At 41.8% G+C, this 18892-nt stretch overlaps 1 protein-coding gene across 3 annotated transcripts in view; it reads right to left on the bottom strand.

Moving 5' to 3' along the window:
* Positions 1 to 17087, bottom strand: part of SEC11A (SEC11 homolog A, signal peptidase complex subunit) — a 40318-nt gene extending 23231 nt beyond the window's left edge. The window contains exon 1 of one of the 3 annotated variants that reach the window (XM_045899340.3): positions 16722 to 17087. In XM_045899340.3, the coding sequence (XP_045755296.1) occupies positions 16722 to 16772 (51 nt within the window). In that variant the 5' untranslated portion in view covers positions 16773 to 17087. Of the gene's footprint in view, positions 1 to 927; positions 1049 to 2491; positions 2635 to 16721 lie in introns of those variants that run through there. The other 2 variants (XM_064569853.1, XM_064569852.1) reach the window with 2 other exon arrangements.
* Positions 17088 to 18892: the final 1805 nt, after the last annotated feature.

The following is an 18892-nucleotide window of genomic DNA, read 5'->3' as shown; positions in this document are numbered from 1 at the left end:
GATATGTAATAACTATTCTTTAAAAGAAAAGCGAAAGACAAAAATTACAACTTCCTAGGTCCCTGCAAGGAGGCCACTATTCTACCCATAATTAGCCTTCTCTTTTCCCTCAGACTTGTAATCCCACCTTTCACTACAGAGTCATTGTTGTGAAATTTATCTAATCACTAAAACCACCCCCATCATTCTTATTAGTGAGAAAGAGGTTAAAAGTCCCTCACTATGGGCGCCTGGGTGGCTCAGTTGGTTAAGCGACTGCCTTCGGCTCAGGTCATGATCCTGGAGTCCCTGGATCGAGTCCCGCATCAGGCTCCCTGCTCGGCAGGGAGCCTGCTTCTGCCTCTGGCCCTCCCCCCTCTCATGTGCTCTTTCTCTCTCATTCTCTCTGTCTCAAATAAATAAATAAAATCTTTAAAAAAAAAAAAAAAAGTCCCTCACTATGTACAACCGGTATGTTCCTTAAAATGTGCCTACTTGCATACTGCGAAGTCAGTCTGTGAGCCCAAATCTACACAGAAGCACACTATTTGCTGAAACAAATACTCTATCTGAGCAAAAGTCTGAAAAATGTCATATTCTTCTCCCTTTCCTTTCTCCCCTTTTTCCTACCAACAGTCTTTATTCAAAAGACAAACACATTGCCTCCCTAGCTCCTCCTTTACCACTACATCTGAATACTTATGAATATACATGATACAAAAAGGGCTGTCTCCTGGTATTAGCAGAAATAAGGTGGCAGCTACCTAACCTCATACCATTTGGCAACATCATGCTAACTATTAATAAGACATTGTGACATATGTAGAAGAACAACCACAGAAGTGAATAGCTCTCTTATTGTTTCTAAGAAGTAACTGGAACAATATGCTCTTCAATGCTCAAGGTGAAACTAGAAAAGAATGTTATTAAAACCAATCAAAGCAGTGCCTTGGGTGGCTCAGTTGGTTAATCGTCTGCCTTCAGCTCAGGTCAGGATCTTGGGGTCCTGGGATCGAGCCTCACGTCAGGGGGGAGCCTGCTTCTCCCTCCGCCTCTGCTCCTCCCCCTGCTCATGCTCTCTCTCTCTCAATTAAATAAAATCTAAAAAAAAAAAAAAAAAAGCAGAGCTCTTGGTAAGTATGGTACGGGAATTTGTGTGTGCTATTTTATTTTTGCAGTTTTAGGAAGCAGAACCCTCCCCTACAAGTTTTGTGACAATTTAAAATACACTGTAGGGGCACCTGGGTGGCTCAGATGGTTAAGTGTCCGCCTTCAGCTCAGGTCATGATCCCAGGGTCCTGGGATCGAGCCCCACATCGGGCTCCTGGTTCAGTGAGGAGCCTGCTTCTCCCTCTCCTTCTGCCTCTCTCCCTGCTCATGCTTTCTCTCTCTCTCTCTCTCTCTCTCTCTGTATCTCTGTGTCTCAAATGAATAAATAAAATCTAAAAAAATAAAAATAAAAAAGGTAAAAATAAAAATAAAATACGCTGTAAGTAATAAGTAACAAGAGAAAATTCAGCAAAATAAAAGCTGACAAATTTAACAGCCATAATTTGGAAGTTATGTACTGATAACTATATAGTTATCAAATACACCATTATATTTCCTATTCTTGCAAGAGATATTTGAAGTCCAACACATAGGTTATTTTCATAGAAGTCACACTTCCAGCAATCAAGCAAAGACAGAAGTGACCATGGAAGCAAAAATGTGTCTCAGAGCTACAAAATTGCAGTTGGCCTAAGTTTTCAACTCTTATCTTAAGACCTCAAACTAAGAGATTCATCAATCCATAACCACAATTCTCCTGCTTCTTAACTCACAGAAGAGGATGCGATTAGAAGCTGGGGTATTAGAGGCAGATACCTTGACAGCAGCTAGAAGTAAAACTGATGGTGTTGGAAAAACTGAAGCATGTTCAGATTATCTGCCGTTATTATGGCCCAATAAAGTCACTGATGGTCCCAGTGATGATCTTAAATGATAATAACAAAAGAGAAAATCCTGAATAGTCTAAACAATAATATCAATAACAGTAAGACAAGTTTCATTTAAAAAAATCTGTTAAATCTTTTGGGATGCCTGGGTGGCTCAATCAGTTAAGCTTCTGCCTTTGGCTCAGGTCATGCTCTCAGGGTCCTAGGATCAAGCCCCGCATTGGGCTCCCTGCTCAGCAGGGAACCTGCTTCTCCCTCTCCCTCTGCCCCTCTCCCCTGCTTGTGCTCTCTTGCTCACTCTCTCTCAAATAAATAAAATCTTTAAAAAAAAAATTGGGGGGGCACATGGGTGGCTCAGTTGGTTAAAGCGGCTGCCTTCAGCTTAGGTCATGACCTCAGGGTTCTGGGATCAAGCCCCGCATCAGGCTCTCTGCTCAGCGGGGAGTCTGCTTCTCCCTCTCCCTCTGCCTGCGGCTTCCCCCTGCTTGTGCTCTCTCTCTCTGTGTCAAATAAATAAAATCTTAAAAAAAAAATTTTTTTTTAAAGATAATTGACTAAAGCAAAAATAGGGGCACCTGGGTGGAGCAGTCGGTTGGACATCCAACTCTTGGTTTTGGCTCAGGTCGTGGTCTCAGGGTCGTGGATCCAGCCCTGCTTGGGCTCTGCACTCAGCACAGAGTCTGTTTGGGATTCTCTTTCCCTCTCTTTCTGCCCCTCCCCAGCTTGTGCGTGCTTTCTCTCTCAAATAAATAAATAAATCTTAAAAAAAAATAAAGCAAAGTAACAATCAGGTATTGTGGCAACATGTACAGAAGTAAAATATACAATAACAGAAAGGCTAGAGGAGGGGAAATAGAAATATATGACTGTAATGCTCTCATAGTATTCATGAAGTCATTTAACATAAGTTGAAGATAGACTAAGATAAATTAAAAAAAAAAAAATACATGATGGGGCACCTGGATGGCACACTCGGTTAACCATTCGACTCTTGGTTTTGGCGTGGGTCATGATCTCGGGGTCATGAGATGGAGCCCTGCATGGGGCTCTGTTTGGGACTCTCTCTGCCCAACCCCCTCGTGCTCTCTCTCTGGAATAAATAAATCTTAAAATAAAAACCACATGATAAACCTTAAAGCAAACAAATAAGGTATACCTAACAATATAACAAAAGAAATAAAATGGAAACATTAAAAAAAAACTCAACTAATCCAAAATAGGTAAAAAAAAGAGGAATGGGGAACAATAAACAAAAAGGAGAAATAAAAAAATTAAGATGGGAGATTCTTAAACACATTAATAATCACATAAAATATAAATGACCTAGGGGCGCCTGGGTGGCTCAGTCGTTGAGTGTCTGCCTTCAGCTCAGGTAGTGATCCCCGGGTCCAGAGATCAAGCCCTGCATCGGGCTCCCTGCTCGGAGGGAAGCCTGCTTCTCCCTCCCCCACTCCCCCTGCTTGTGCTCCCTCTCTCGCTGTGTCTCTGTCAAATAAAAAAATAAAATCTTTAATAAATAAATAAATAAATGACCTAAATATTATAAAGGTAAGTACTGTCCACTTAGATTAGAAAAAAAAAAAGCTCTTATACATTGCCTACAAGAAATGCACTCTAGGGGGGCCTGGGAGGCTCAGTCGTTAAGCGTCTGCCTTTGGCTCAGGTCATGATCCCAGGGTCCTGGGATCGAGCCCCGCATCAGGCTCCCTGCTCCATGGGAAGCCTGCTTCTCCTTCTCCCACTTCTCTTGCTTGTGTTCCCTCTCTCGCTGTGTCTCTCTCTGTCAAATAAATAAATAAAATCTTTAAAAAATAAAAAAAAGAAATGCACTCTAAATATAGATACAAATATTGTAAAAGTAAAAAGACAGGAAAACACATCATGCTAATATTAATCAAAAGAAAACTAAAGATAAGACAGACGGATGGAGTGGTTATGTTAATAAATACCACACAAAGCAGATTTTATAGTAAATAATATTACAAGAATCTAAGGGTCATTTCATAAAGAGGTGAGTTCACCATTAAGACATAATCCTAAATATTTATGCAACTAATAACTTCAAAACACACGAAGCAAATACTGACAGAACTTCAAGTAGAAACATACAAGTCCACAGTTATGGTTAGAAATTTCCAAACCCCGGGACACCTGAGTGGCTGTCAGTTAAGCATCTGCCTTCGGCTCAGGTCATGATCCCAGGGTCCTGGCACTGAGCCCCACATCAGGCTCCTTGCTCAACAGGGAGCCTGTTTTTCCCTCCCTGTCTCCCTCTGCCTGCTGCTCCCCCTCCTTGTGTGCACGTGCACTCTCTCTCTCTGTCAAATAAATAAATAAGATCTTTAAAAAAAAAGAAATTTCCAAACCTCTCTATCAATAATTGATACAGCAAGACAGAAAATCATTAAAGATAGAGAAAATTTGAACACTTCTAAACAATTTCTCCTAATCGGTATTTACAGAACATTTCGCCTAACAGTAGATACACATTCCTTTTAAGTATACATAGAACGTTTACCAAGATAGACCATATTCAGGACCACAAAATAAGTCTTAATAAATAGAAAAGGATTTGAATTATGCCAAGTAATAGTATTCTCCAATCATGATGGAATGAAAACAGAAATCAGTAACAGAAAGATATCTGAAACCCCCCCCCCAATATTTAAAAATCAAATAACAGGCTTCTAAATAACCCATGGTAAAAGAAGAACTCAAAAAAGAAAGTATTTTGACCTGAATAAAAATGAAAAGACATTAAAATCTGTGGGATGCAACTAAAATGCTACACAGAAGGAATTTTATAGCAGTAAGGCCTATATTAAGAAAAAAAGAAAAGTCTCAAATTACATGTTGTATTTTTGTTTACACTCAGTTCAAATTATTTTGTAACTTTTCTTGTGATTCTCCTTTGACCCATGGGTTATTTAGAAATTGTTTAATTTCCAAATATTTGTAAACCTCCTAATTTAAGCTTCTTCCTTAAAACACTAGAAAAAGCAAATGAAACCCAACATAACTCACTCAAAATGAACACTGAAAATAAGAGGAGGGGCGTCTGGGTGGCTCAGTCAGTTAAGCATCTGCCTTTGGCTCAGGTCATGATCCTGGAGTCCCAGAATCGAGCCCCAGGGATAGAACCCCACGTCAGGCTCTCTGCTCAGGGAGTAGCCTGCTTCTCCCTCTCCCTCTGCCCCAGCCCCCTTGCTGTGTGCTTGCGCTCTCTCGCTCATGCTCTCTCAAATAAATAAAATCTTAAAAAACAAAAATAGAAAAATCAGCAAGGATATAGAAAACCTGAATACCACCAACAAACTAAACATCTAGAAAACACTCCACCCAACACAGCAGAATACACATTCTTTTCAAACACATGAAGCATTCTCCAGAGACCAGGCCGTTGTCATATAAAAAAGAGCCTCAGGTTTGGGCGCCTGGGTGGCTCAGATGGTTAAGCGTCTGCCTTCAGCTCGGGTCATGATCCCGGGGTCCTGGGATCGAGTCCCGCATTGGGCTCCCTGCTCCTTGGGAGCCTGCTTCTCCCTCTGCCTCTCTCTCTCTCTGTCTCTCATGAATAAATAAATAAAATCTTTAAAAAAAAAAAAAAGCGCATTTAAAAAAAAAAAAGAAAGAAAAAAAAAAGAGCCTCAGGTTTTAAAAGATTGTAATCATACAAACTATGGTCTCCAACCACAATGGAATCAAATTAGAAATCAGCCCTGGAAAGAAATGTGGAAAATCCACAGATATTCAGAAATTAAACAACATTTTTCTAGATAATCCATGGGTCAAAAAAGAGATCACAAGGGAAATCATAAAATATTTTGAGAACTGAGTGTAAACAAAAACAACATATCAAAATTTATGAAATGTAGCTAAAGCACTGCTTGGAGGGAAATTTATAGCTTTAAATACATATATTAGAAAAGATCTTAAATCAATAACCCACGATTCCACTTTAAGAAACTAGAAAAAACAGCCAAAGCAACCAGGAAAAGAAAATATACTTTAGAGCATAAATCAACGAAGTAGAAAACATATAAACAATAGAGAACAAAATCAACAGAAGTCAAATTCGGAGATGGAAAGGAGAAGGGTGGTTGCCAAGGGGCTGGGGTGGAGGGAGAATGGGGAGCTTTTAATGGGTACAGAACTTTAATTCTGCAAGATGAAGAGTCCTGGAGATTGGCTGTACAATGTTAATGTACTTGACACCACCGAACTCTACCCTTTAAAAAATGGTTGAGACAATACATTTTATGTGTATTTTATCACAGTTTTTAAAAATTATGCTAAATGAAAGCAGGCAGCTGCAAAAGATTACACTTGGGATGATTCCATTTATACAAACTATCCAGCTAAGGCAAATTCTAAAAGACAGAAAGCAGATTAGCAGATGCCCGGGGCTGGCAACGGGAAGAGCCTCAACTGTAAAAGTGCACAAAGGATCTTTCTGGAATGATGGAAATGTCTTAAAACTGGATTGTAGTGATGGTTGCACAACTCTATAAATTTACTGAAAAACATGAACTATTCACTTAAAATGGATGAATTTTATAAGTTATATGTCAATAAAGCTTTTTTTTAAAAGCACACACACACACACACAAAATAGAAGCAAACAGGGTAGGAAAGGCCTCAGAATAAAGGAAGTTTTTTTAATTGACCTCAAGTCCAGAAGCTATGAAGAAAATATAAGTAAATGTGACTACCAAAACAAAATAAAAAAGCAAACAATAACCAAAAAAATCCTACAACTATGCATGGTGAATTACACTATTAGTCAAAACACAGATAATCTGAGAAAATATTTACCATATATAGAAACAAAAGACAAATTTTCCTATAAACAGCTCTGAGAAATCAGTAAGAAAATAACCACCCAAAAAGGAAAATAGGCAAAGGATTATGAACTGCTAGTTCATGGAAAATGAAGTAAAAATGACTCCCAAATCATATGAAAATACTCTCGACCAAACTCAGAATAAGGGAAATACAAAGTAAAACTATCCTGAGGTACCACTCTTCACTTACTAGAACAACAGAAACCTAAAAGTCTGAAAGCACACAATGCTGGCAAGGCTATAGGAAAAAGTCACTTTCACTTTTTAAATTTTTGAACAATGTAAACATAGTATCTATTTAAACTATTCATTACAAGGGGGGGAAGGGTGAGCCCACAAACTTATTTCAACTCCCTTACTTGTCTTTCTGAGGCATTTGGCACTTGATTAACTTTCTTATAACTCACTCATCCCTTGGTTTGTTATGTTGGACCCTCAATACAGGTGTTCTAAGATCCAATCTTTGTCCTTTTCTCTTCCCATCCTGCATAAAATCTTGTCTCTTCAGGGCTTCAATTACAACATATATGCTGATGACACCCAAGTCTCTATCTTCATATCACACCATGTATATCCCCTAGGTAAATATCTTCAGTTACTTACTGAAAATCACCCCAGTGTTACGGACACTTTGTATTCAGCAGGTCCAAAGCTAAACTCAACTCATTTCTTCAAATCTCTTCCTCCTTCCACACTCTCCAGCATAGCGGCTGGTACCATCATCTGCCCAAGGCCTCTGGATTTCACCTCCCCAACATCTTTCACATCCAGTCCGTTGGCTTTACTCCTGTGGCTACTGCTTTATCAGGTCTTGTTTCCTCTCATCAAGACCATTAAAATAATCTGACAGTTCTACCTCTAGACTTGCATCCATGTAACTCCTCTGCCTATATATTATTTTTGTAAGGTGAAAATGAAATTACTGTACTGTCTGCTCCAATTTTTTATTCACTACTTACAAAGTCTCAACTCCTCAGTGTACAGGCCTTCCATGATTTGGCCCCTGCTGCCCTCTCCAACCTTACTGCTTGCTACAAGTGATATTCCAGGCTCATGACCAAAACTAGCTTACAATGCAGTATATCACAGTCCCTTAACAATGCTACTACATGTAGCAATAATCAGAACTACAAGGGACATTTTTTTTTTAAAGTAGGCTCCACTCCCAGCATGGAGCCCAACATGGGGCCCAAATTCACAACCCTGAGATCAAGACCTGAGTTGAGATCAAGAGTTGGGGCACTTAGCTTACTGAGCCACCTGGCCCTCAGGACATATTCTTAGTAAGTCTGAATGATGAGAATCAGGGGTTAGGTACCCTGTCTTAGTAAGACAATCATCAGCTTCTAGCAATGCCAACTTAAAAGAGGCTCATTCCATGTTTTTGTGACAATTTCCTATCTCTGAGGGCCCCTGCAGCAAGATGAATAAGACCATGAGGTATGCTTTTGGTAACAGGGCCTACTTGAGGGCTACATCAACTCTAGAGCTTTCTATCATAATCTGGTCAAGGGGACCCTTGATTGGCCCTCCATTCCAGAGTAAGCTTGTTTACTATATTAATGATATTGCGCTGACTGGACTTGGCAGTTGAACCTCGTGACCTAGACTCCTTGGTAAAATATGTATATGGTCAGAGTGTGGGAAATAAATCCCACAAAAACTCTCCTCCCAATGAAAACTCTTGGGGTCCACTGGTCCCTGCTACGTTATCTCTTCTAAGACAAAGGATAAATTACTGCATCTGGTTCCTGCTACCACTAAGAACTTAAAGCCTAGTGGGCCTCCTTGGATTTGGGAGGCAACATATACCTTATTTGGGTGAACTACTCCAATCTCTTATCTAGTAAACCCACTTTGAGCCAGTTTTGAGTAGGGCTCCCCCACAGGTCCAACCTGCCATGAAAGCCGTTCTAGCATTTGGGCCATATGACCCAGATCTCATGGTGATTGAAGTATTTGTGACAGATAAGGAGCCTCTGGCCATTCTCTATAGGTTAAATGACAGCACAGACCTTTGGATCAGGGGCAAAGCTATGCTATGCTCTGAACTATTCTCTTGAGTCATAGCCTCTAGCTTGTTACTGAGTTCTAGTAGAGACCGAACACTTGACCGTGGGTCACCAAGTTACCATGTGACCTGAACCTCGCAGCTTGAACTGGATGCTGCCAGACACCAAGCCATAAAGTTGGGCATTCACACAGTACTCCACCATCAAGTGGGAGTGGTCTATACAAGTCTGGGCTTGAGCAGGTCCTAGAGACATAAGTAAACTGTATGAGCAAGAGACTCAGACACTCATGGCTCCTGCTCATGTTATATTGCTTCATATCTCTCATCTTATACCTTTTGCCTCATGGGGAGTTCCCTATGACCAGATGACTAAAGAAGACTTTGGGCCTGGTTTTTAGATGGTTCTACGTGAACCATCTAGCACCAACTGAAAACAGCTGTGGCATTACATGCCCATTCAGGGTTGTCCACAAGGGACTGTAATTAAGGGAAAACCCTCCAAAGCACTGAACTTTGAGTGATGTAACAGTTGTTCATTTTACCTGGAATGAGAGATGGCCACAGGTGTGGATTTACACTGATTCAAGAGTGACTAGCAGTTTGGCTGGACGGCCAGGGACTTGGAAGGGAGATAACTGAAAAGCCGGAGACAAGAAGTTTCGGGAAGAGATATGTTGAATGAGCCCTCCAAGTAGGTATTTAGAATGTGGAGATACCCGGGTCCCATATAAATGTTCACCAAAGAATGACCTCAGCAGAGGAGTATCTTAATACTTGGGCAGATAAAATTCCCTATTCTCTGGATATCAGTCCTCCACTCTGCCCAGCTACTCCTGTCTTGCCCAATGATCAAAGTGGCTGTCTGTAGCAGCCAAGTTGAAGGTTAGCAACATGGGTTTTCACTCACCAAAACCAATTTGCTTCTAGCCAATGATGAGTGCCTAGTCTGCCAACTACAAAAAATCAACAATGACACCATTCCTGATACTGGTTCACTTCTGTCATGGGAGGGGCAGCAATTTCTCCTTACTAGAATATATTCTGGGTATGGATCTGTCTTCTTTGTCCTTGGTGTTTGTCAAAACCACCATCCGTGAACTTATGGAATGCCTTATTTCCTCATCATGGTATTCCATACAACACTGCCTGTAACCAGGAAACTTATTTTATGGAAAATAGAGCACAGCAGTGGGCATATGGGTCATGGAACTCACTGGTCTTACTATGTCTCCCATCACCTTTAAGTGGCCGGCCTGAAAGAACAGTGGAAGAGTAGGCTAGTTACCAATTTATTTTCTCTGAGCTCCAAATCTATCCTTGTTATCTCAACAAATTCTTTTCCAACTGGCTCAATGATGTTAAGTTTTATTAATAAAAGGCATGGGAGGACCACTGTGAGGTGATCAAAAGGCTTCTCCTGTCAGTTCCATGTTTTTATTTCACACGGTAGCGAGTGGATCTGTGTGCAGGTCTGATAGTGCTCACTTCAGTGACCATCACAGCCTGGCTCCTGCCCACACGATCTCTGGCAAGTTTCTCAGCCTCCCAGCAGGCCACTGCTGTGGACCAGCTCCAGCTCACTGCCATGCAAATGTCATTGCCATGGCAGATAGCATGTTCCTGTGGAGCCACACCCTCTCCAAAGAGGTCTGAATCTCAGGCTTGGGAGAGGGTTTGGAGAAAGGTATTTTCTTATTTCTTTCCTTGTCCACTCCCTCATCCTAGAGGGTAGCAGCTGTTTTCTGTATATGCTATTTCTGAACCTCTTATGAGTGCTTTTACCCATTTTTAGTAGTTAAGCATCTTTTACTAGTTAACAGTTTTTTATATTAAACTTTTCCCTGTTCAATTACTGGTAAGGTTTCTATCTTCTGAGTGATACAGATGGCCTTTGAGAATAGTTATAGCACCAGCAACACTTCGTGGGGCTGGGATGTCTAACATCTTCCAGTATATGGTATATGCTCTGAATCAGCAACGAACCTATGGGATTATTTCTTCTATAGGTACAATTCACTAGTCTGGTATTAAAGGGTGATTGGGATGCCTGGGTGGCTCAGTTAGTTAAGTGTCTGCCTTCAGCTCAGGTCATGATCTCGGAGTCCTGGGATCGAGTCCCACATTGGGCTCCTGGTTCAGTGGGGAGCCTGCTTCTCCCTCTGCCTGCCACTCACCCTGCTTGTGTTCTCCCTCTCTCTGACAAATAAAATCTTTTAAAAGAAAATGGAATTAGGGGCGCCTGGGTGGCTCAGTCGTTAAGCGTCTGCCTTCGGCTCAGGTCCTGATCCCAGGATTCTGGGATCAAGCCCCGCATCGGGCTCCCTGCTCAGCAGGGAGCCTGCTTCTCCCTCTCCCACTCCCCCTGCTTGTGTTCCCTCTCTCGCTGTCTCTCTCTCTCTCAAATAAATAAATAAATAAATAAAATCTTTTAAAAAAACAAATTAAAAAAGAAAATGGAATTAAAGGGTGAAAATGGGAGTGATCCTTCTCACTATTACCCCTAATAATCTGCTAGTGAAAATTCTGCTTTCTATTTTCACAACTTTGGATGATGCTGGCTTAGAAGTTTTCATTCCCAAAGGAAATATCCTTCTGTTAGGGGACACAATGGTTCCATTAAACTGGAAGTTGAGACTACTACCTGGCTCTTCTGGCTGACTAACAGAGCCTCCATACAGAGGCAACAGCCGTCCACAGACTTCATCTACTCTCCTTTGCTGCGGTCTCACTCCATCAACCAGACATGGAATCTAGCCCCAGATGTCCTGGCAAGCTTGGATTTGTCCACCCATAACAGTGCTTCGGAAGAGCTGGTTAATGACATTTCTCTGATTCTCCATCTCTCAGGTTTAGCCTGTTACTTATCCAGCTTCTCCCACAATTCTTTTTTTTTTTTTTAAAGATTTTATTTATTTATCTGAGAGAGAATGGGAGACAGAAAGCATGAGAGGGGGAGGATCAGAGGGAGAAGCAGACTCCCCGCCGAGCAGGGAGCCTGATGTGGGACTCGATCCCGGGACTCCAGGATCATGACCTGAGCCAAAGGCAGTTAGTAGCTTAACCAACTGAGTCACCCAGGCGCCCCCCTCTCCCACAATTCTGTAAGATCTAATTCCTACAATAAATCCTTAATTCCATAATAGTCATAGTGGTTCTGCTTCCCAGACTAAATTCTGACCAATAAACCATGCTTTTCAGACAAAGCTTTCTGTCTCTGTGCACAACTTGTGTTTGGATACCATACCTCACCTCATTCCTTGAAGTCAGGAAAGACAACTCTTTAAAGAGTTATAATCACAATTTCTGCCTAAGTAGAGCTCATCTTTATTGTTCTAGGCTTGTGCCATTTGGCCATGGGAATGAATTATCATGATTGTCTTTGTGTCCTTGGAGAGAATATTATGAAAAAGAGCCCCCCCAAAACTAAGAAATATCAAGTATCTAGGAACTATTGCAAATAAACGCCTTAATCCTTACTATGGTGCTATATTCTAGATTTTGCTCAAAGTTACATGGATAAAAAATTTCTGGATCCCTGAGAATATGCTCATGGATGGTAAGTGCACTTTATAATTTTACTTGTGATTTCCTTGTTTGTCTATTGAGACTGAAGTTAGTATTTTTACACTGAAACTTGACAATTACTGAATGCAGACACCGTGTCAATAACATTTTCCAGATCTTAAACAAGACTATTAGTTTTCAAAAATCTGGATAGATCTGTCCTCTGTGCTGTATATACCTATTTGCTGCACAATTACTCATATTTGGTTGAAGACTAAGAAAAATCTCCTAGGTTTCTGTCTGCTTTACGAGGGCCAATTTATTAAAAAAAAATTATCAAAGATATCTAGAATTCAATCAGATATCATTACAACAGCCATTAGGAGTTGAGTGATCCTATGGGACAAGAAGATATAAAAAGAAAGAAGGATTCTGCTAAGTTCTAAGGTCTTTAGATTTAGGCAGGAAGATATACAGATAATTAAAATCCAAAGAAATGCAAAATTCAATCAAGTAATATAAGAGGCCTAAGGAGGAGCTAATAAGCAAATTCTGTGAAAGTTGGATTAATCCCATCAGGGCTCAAACATGAATCTAGTCACATTCTGGCCAATATCCTCTGGTTATTAAGAATTCTCAGCAAGCAGAGAAGAAAATTACATGTGAAAGCAACCTAAAAATTATTTGGCATGACATATTCATTTTCTTAGCCCAAGGAAAATTTAAAATTAAGAACAGAAATGCTTAAAGGAAATTATGTATAGTGTTAATATTTTAATGTTAAAAACTCTGTGCATATTTAGTATTTTAAGTATTTATAAAATTTTAAGAGAATTTGCCCTATTAAAGTAATAGGAGGTTTGTAGTTCCAATCTGAAATGTATAATCAATTGTTGTAGATTATCTTAATCAGAAAGTTTACTATTTATTTTTATTTTTTAAAGATTTTATCTATTTATTTGATAGAGACACAGCGAGAGGGAACACAAGCAGGGGGAGTGGGAGAGGGAGAAGCAGGCTTCCCGCAGAGCAGGGAGCCCGATATGGGGCTCGATCCCAGGACCCTGGGATCATGACCTGAGCCGAAGGCAGACAATTAACAATGGAACCACCCAGGCGCCCCAGAAAGTTTACTATTTATACAGTGTTGAAACATTTCAGAAAACTTAAGTAGCCCCAGACATATAAAAATTATATAAGTATGCAGTGGTTTGTTGAATAATGGGTGTTCTTAAGAAGGAAATTTTTAAATTTGTAATATTCTTAAGATGTTTGTTTGTAAATTGGCCCAAATATTCAAAGGCCCTTAAAACCGATTGTTAAAATTTCCTATACTTTCTTTTTCTTTCTTTCTTTAATTTCCTGGCCTTTAAATAGGATAAGATTTGTAAGCTGATTCTGAAAAGCTTAAGAACTCAGTTTTAAAATTTTAGCTTTTACAAATTGAACACTGTATTTTAAAATGAAAGATAACTCTATAAACAGGCTTTTCTGGACACAAAGGCCACCTCCATGGGCATCAAAAGCCTAACCTATTACCAGGGGTGCCTGGCTGGCTCAGTTGGTAGAGCATGTGACTCTTGATCTTGGAGTTGGAAGTTTGAGCCCCACATTGGCTGTACAGATTACTTAAAAATAAAATCTTAAAAATAAAAACAAAAAAACAAAAACTAACCTATAACCAGTCAATTTGGAGTCAATTTGCTAAATTTTCAGGAGTTTTACAAGCTGGTTGTTAAACACAGTGTTATTAAAAATTAGTATAATTAAATTACATTCAAAACAAAGGTAATAAATAATCTAAATGTATCAGTTCCTGACTATTTTACTACATTTTCTCATCATCTATATTCTTGAGGTTATTTTTTCTATTTTATCTCTAAGGTGGAAATTATAGTTGCATGCTATCCCATTTCTTCCTAATTCTGCATTCAGTGATGTCATGTTAGTAGTGTGAAATCAGCCATGTTGGGTGTATTTGCACCACGGAAATAGGCAAACTTGATCAATCAGGGCTCCGTGGATTAAGAAAAGCCTCATGAAAACAGTGACCTGATGCTCCAGTAAAGGAGCCACACTCCAAAGGGGAGAAGACAAATGAAATAGTATATAAGTGCTAAAGGACTGTAGAGCTCACCTAATATCCTAGGGCAGTCCATAAAGACTCAGACAGAATACAAGAGGAGTTCTAAAGACAGTTGAGTATGCTTGAATATGTTTGAATAGAACAGTGTTCATAGAGACAGTGACGTGAAATAGGTACAAAAAGTAAACTGGGACAGGACTGAAACAGTGAGAAATGGCAGCCTGTAAAATGACTGGGACTTACTGCAAATGTCATTCTAAGGGTTTGGGCCATTACCTACAAGGCAAAGAGGAGCTACTGAAGGTTTGAGGGTAGGAGGGGGCTTTAATTTGGCAACAATGTATAGGATTCAGTAAAGGTAGTGAAACACTTTATTTTTGGAAACTGTGAGACCTACCAAAAAAATTGCACCAAAAAAAACTGCATTACATATAATAAACAAAAGTCTTCAGTTAGGTGTTAAAGAATCAATTAAAACTCAAAGCTCCAACGAATACAAACTCTGTGATTCTATGTATATAAAATGCAAGGTCATCTACTCTGACAAAAAGCAAATACATGGTTGCCACGTGCTAGAGGAGAGATAAACTACAAAGGAGCACAAGGGCTCTTGTGGGTGACAGAAATGTTCTGTTATCTTGATCGAGATGGGTGCACAGAACTGTGGAAACTTATCAAATGGTACACTTTAAATGGATGAAGCTTACTGTACTCAAGTTTTCCCCTTGAACCTGATAAGAAAAAGAATTACAACTCAAACAACTTAATCAGACATTTGATGTTATTTAGGCATAAATGGAAAAGTTATGCAAATGATGGCAGTTTTAGAAGAGTAGAACCAAACTAGTTTACCTCTTTCCACCTGATTAGCTCTCAGGATCTACAGTCACTGCCAAGTCTTTTCCCCAGATATCATGTACAGGTAAAACCCCAGTTCCAAACCTTCCCTCACCCCACGGCCATGCTACCCAATCCCTTCCATCCCCTCCTAACAATCTCTAGGAGTTTGCTCATTTTCTTCATCTGTATTATGGGAGTAATATTACCTACCTCACCAATATATAAAACACTTCACACATAGCAAGAGCTCAAAACAATTATTATTTGCCTTAATCATTTTCTACACGCTTATGCTCCTTGAAGGCAGAGTTTTCTCATTTATCTTTGCATCTCTCTCATTTTACCTAGCATAAGTTACAATGAATAGTAGGCCCAAAGTACGGATTTCTTCAAAGAAATGTCTGTGGCTCCTAGAAATTCAGATATGAAGAGAACACTATACCACAAGTGAGAATCAGAAGTGTTACCATAAAGGCACAAACGTTCCGTGCCATTTGAAGAGAATGATTACTTATAACTGAAGGAATTACGAAGCATGTCTAAGAGGTGACACGGAGCTAGGTGAAGTCTGAAGGGGAGTAAGGGAAGGGTACATATCCACTTCCTTAACCAGTAATTAGCAATAGCGTAAAACACAAGTCCAAGAGAAACATCTTCAACAGTGACATGTTAAATTCTTAACGGTGCAATACTATAAAAAGGTCCAAGGCAAGCCAAAGTAGGCTCTACACACTTCGTGCAGAGGAGCAATCTTTTCTAATGACTACATAATTACAGCAGTGTTCCAGTACCATCTGGCAAATGGTCTAGAAGTTCAAGATGGAGTAAGGAAGGTTTAAGGACAAAATCAGAAGATCTGAATTTCAAGATCCCTGTGCCACTAATAGTGGGCAGTAAATCCTAGGATTCTGAGGGATGCCACCTTCCTGCTAAGCGGACTCAAGGGCAAGTATTACTACCGTTCCAACTCTGAAGTCAGAGGTGGTCCAGGGAAAGGCATGGCAGCCCGCTGGGGCCCAGCTGTACTAGAAGGGTTGCCACGAGCTGAAAGCAGCACAAGGGCTTTTTTTGTGGGGCCTACACCCGCCTTCCCGAGCATCCCAGAAGCCAGCGTAGCGCTGAACTGCTGAACCTAGTCGCCGGAATTGATCCGGAGTCGCTGCGACTGCAGGAAACACGAGTTTGCCGCCTTCCCAAGTCTCAAATGCGAAGCAACCCCAACTCCCACTGAGAATGCGCCCCGAGGTTTCCATTTCCTCTCCTGCCTCGTTAGGAGGAATGGAACGTTAAGAGCCGGCTTCCCGCTCCGCCCCTGCCAGGCCCGGGCGCAGCTAGGGGCTAAACGCAAGGGGCGGACAAAGCGACCTCGGGCCACACGCTCCACAAAGACAAGGAATGATCCCGCCGTCAGACCCACTCAGGCCCTCGCACACGGGGCCAGAGGTCTGCCGGGCTCCGCAGGGGCGGCGTCGAAGGGAGACGGGGAGCCCCGGGAGACAGTGGGCGGCCAACCTCACCTGCCGCTTGTTCATTCGCCGCACATCGTCCAAAAAATCTAGAGACAGCATGGCGCGGCCGGCGAGGGGCACACGAGCAGCGGAGAAGGCGCGAAGTGACCAGCGGGCGAAACGGCTGGCGCACCGGCCGGGCTCTCAGTGGACAGGACCCCGCGGCGCCCGCATTTCCGCTTCCGGGGCGGGAACCGGCGCTCCCTTCCCCCTCCCCGCGCAGCGCGTCGCTGCCGAGAGCACACAAAGGGACTCGCGACTCTCCTAAGCTGGACTCCCGGCCTCGTCCCGCTGCAGGAGGGCGCTCCCACGCCGAACCTCGCCTACCGAGAACCTACCCGAGCCCTGTCCCCGCACTTAGCCCCCGGCCCCTCGCGGAGGCGACTACTCGGCTTCTTCCGGAGGCCCTCCTGCAACTTCCGGGAGGCGGGCTCTCGCGCACGCCCGGCCAATCGGGAGCCGGTCTCGGGCATCCCGGGGGCCGCGGCGGCCCCTGAGTGGCCGGCGGCTGCAGTCGGGCCGCGGGTCTGGGTGTGGCACTGGACTTGTGGCCGAGCCTTGCCCTTGCCAAGTTGGGGCTGGCCTCCCGCGCTACGGGAAGTGGCGGCTCAGATGGTTTCGTTAAGTGCTTTATGGGTAAAGGTGGAGGCGAGGAGAGCCTTCGAAGCACTGCCTGAACCTCCCGGGAGTTTAAGAGGCTCTTGGTGGAAGACAGAACGACCAAAGAACGCTACAGTGTGATGTGACCACCAGGGGTGCGGGGTGTGACCTCGCTAACAGGATCTGTCCTCTCCTTGAACTCTGCCTCCTGCTTTTGTTATCTTGGGCACCTGGATGTGACCCTCTTCTCGCTGCCCCTGACTCTGTACCCCAAACAGCCTTTGCCTTCTTGACTTGCTCAGCCTGCTAATATGCACCTAGGACGGGAAGGACCAACGCTGGTCTCTTGCTAGTATTTCTATCTTTTTCAAAATACTAGTTATCTCACATTAGGGTGAAGGATCTACCGGAACTTTTTGCAGTATCTTTGCAATTCTTTTCATCGAAAATTATCCCAAAATAAGAAAAATATTTTGGAGGATGGCTATAATGAAAAAGATAGATAATAAGTTTGGGGGAAGATGGAAGCTTCATAGGCTGCAGGTGGGAATGTGAGATAGTCTACGGCCATACCACCCTGAACGCGCCCGATCTCGTCTGATCTCGGAAGCTAAGCAGGGTCCGGCCTGGTTAGTACTTGGATGGGACAGGCATTTTGGAAAATGGACTGGTAGTTCCTCAAAAAGTTAAATACGGAGTTATTATATTAACCATATTAACCCGCAATTCCACCGCAGGTATATATCCAAGAGATTTGAAAACATATGTCCACACAAAAACTTGTACAGGAATATTCATGACAGCATTATTCATAAAAACCAAGATGTACAAATAACCCAGATGTGCATTAACTGATGAATGGATAAACAAAATGTGGTATAGTCATACAATGCAATATTCTCAATAAAGAGAAATACAGCAACACGGATTGGACCTTGATAACATTAGGCTTAGTAAAAAAAAAAAAAAGTCATAAAAGTCACATACTGTATGATTCCATTTATATAAAATGTCCAGGATAGTCAAATTGATAGAGATAGAATGAAGTGGTTGCCTAGGGCTGGGAGGATTGAGAGAAATGGAGAGTGACTGCTACTGGTTACAGGTTTTTTGTTGTTGTTTTTTTTAAGATTTTATTTATTTGACACAGAGAGAGGGAGAATGCAAATGGAGCCTGAGAGGGAGAAGCAGACTCTCCGCTGAGCAGAGGGCCCAATGTGGGACTCGATCCCAGGACCCTGGGATCATGACCTGAGCCGAAGGCAGACACTTAACCAACTGAGCCACCCAGGCACCCCTGGTGTATGAATTATATCACAATAAAGCTGTTATGAAAAAGAAAAAGAAAAAAAAACATTGCTGTCTTGTTCACTGCTAAATTCCCAGTGGTGAACGCACAACCTGGCACATATTAGGTACCCAATAAATATTTGTTGAATTTGAAATGTGTGTATGTGTATGTATGTGGCCATCTCCAACTGCTGCCCATAGGCACCCATACTTACTGAGTCAAAAAATGAATTCCTGATTTCTCCAAATTAGGAGGGCCTGTGGAGGAAAATACCCATAAACTCCATGAG

Source organism: Mirounga angustirostris, unplaced genomic scaffold (genome assembly GCF_029215605.1).
Source record: "Mirounga angustirostris isolate CCGP_5_RB_7025 unplaced genomic scaffold, mMirAng1.0.hap1 SCAF_9, whole genome shotgun sequence".
Lineage (NCBI taxonomy): Eukaryota > Metazoa > Chordata > Mammalia > Carnivora > Phocidae > Mirounga > Mirounga angustirostris.
Note: the sequence above shows the minus strand (reverse complement) of the source record. Positions and strands in the feature narration are given on the sequence as shown.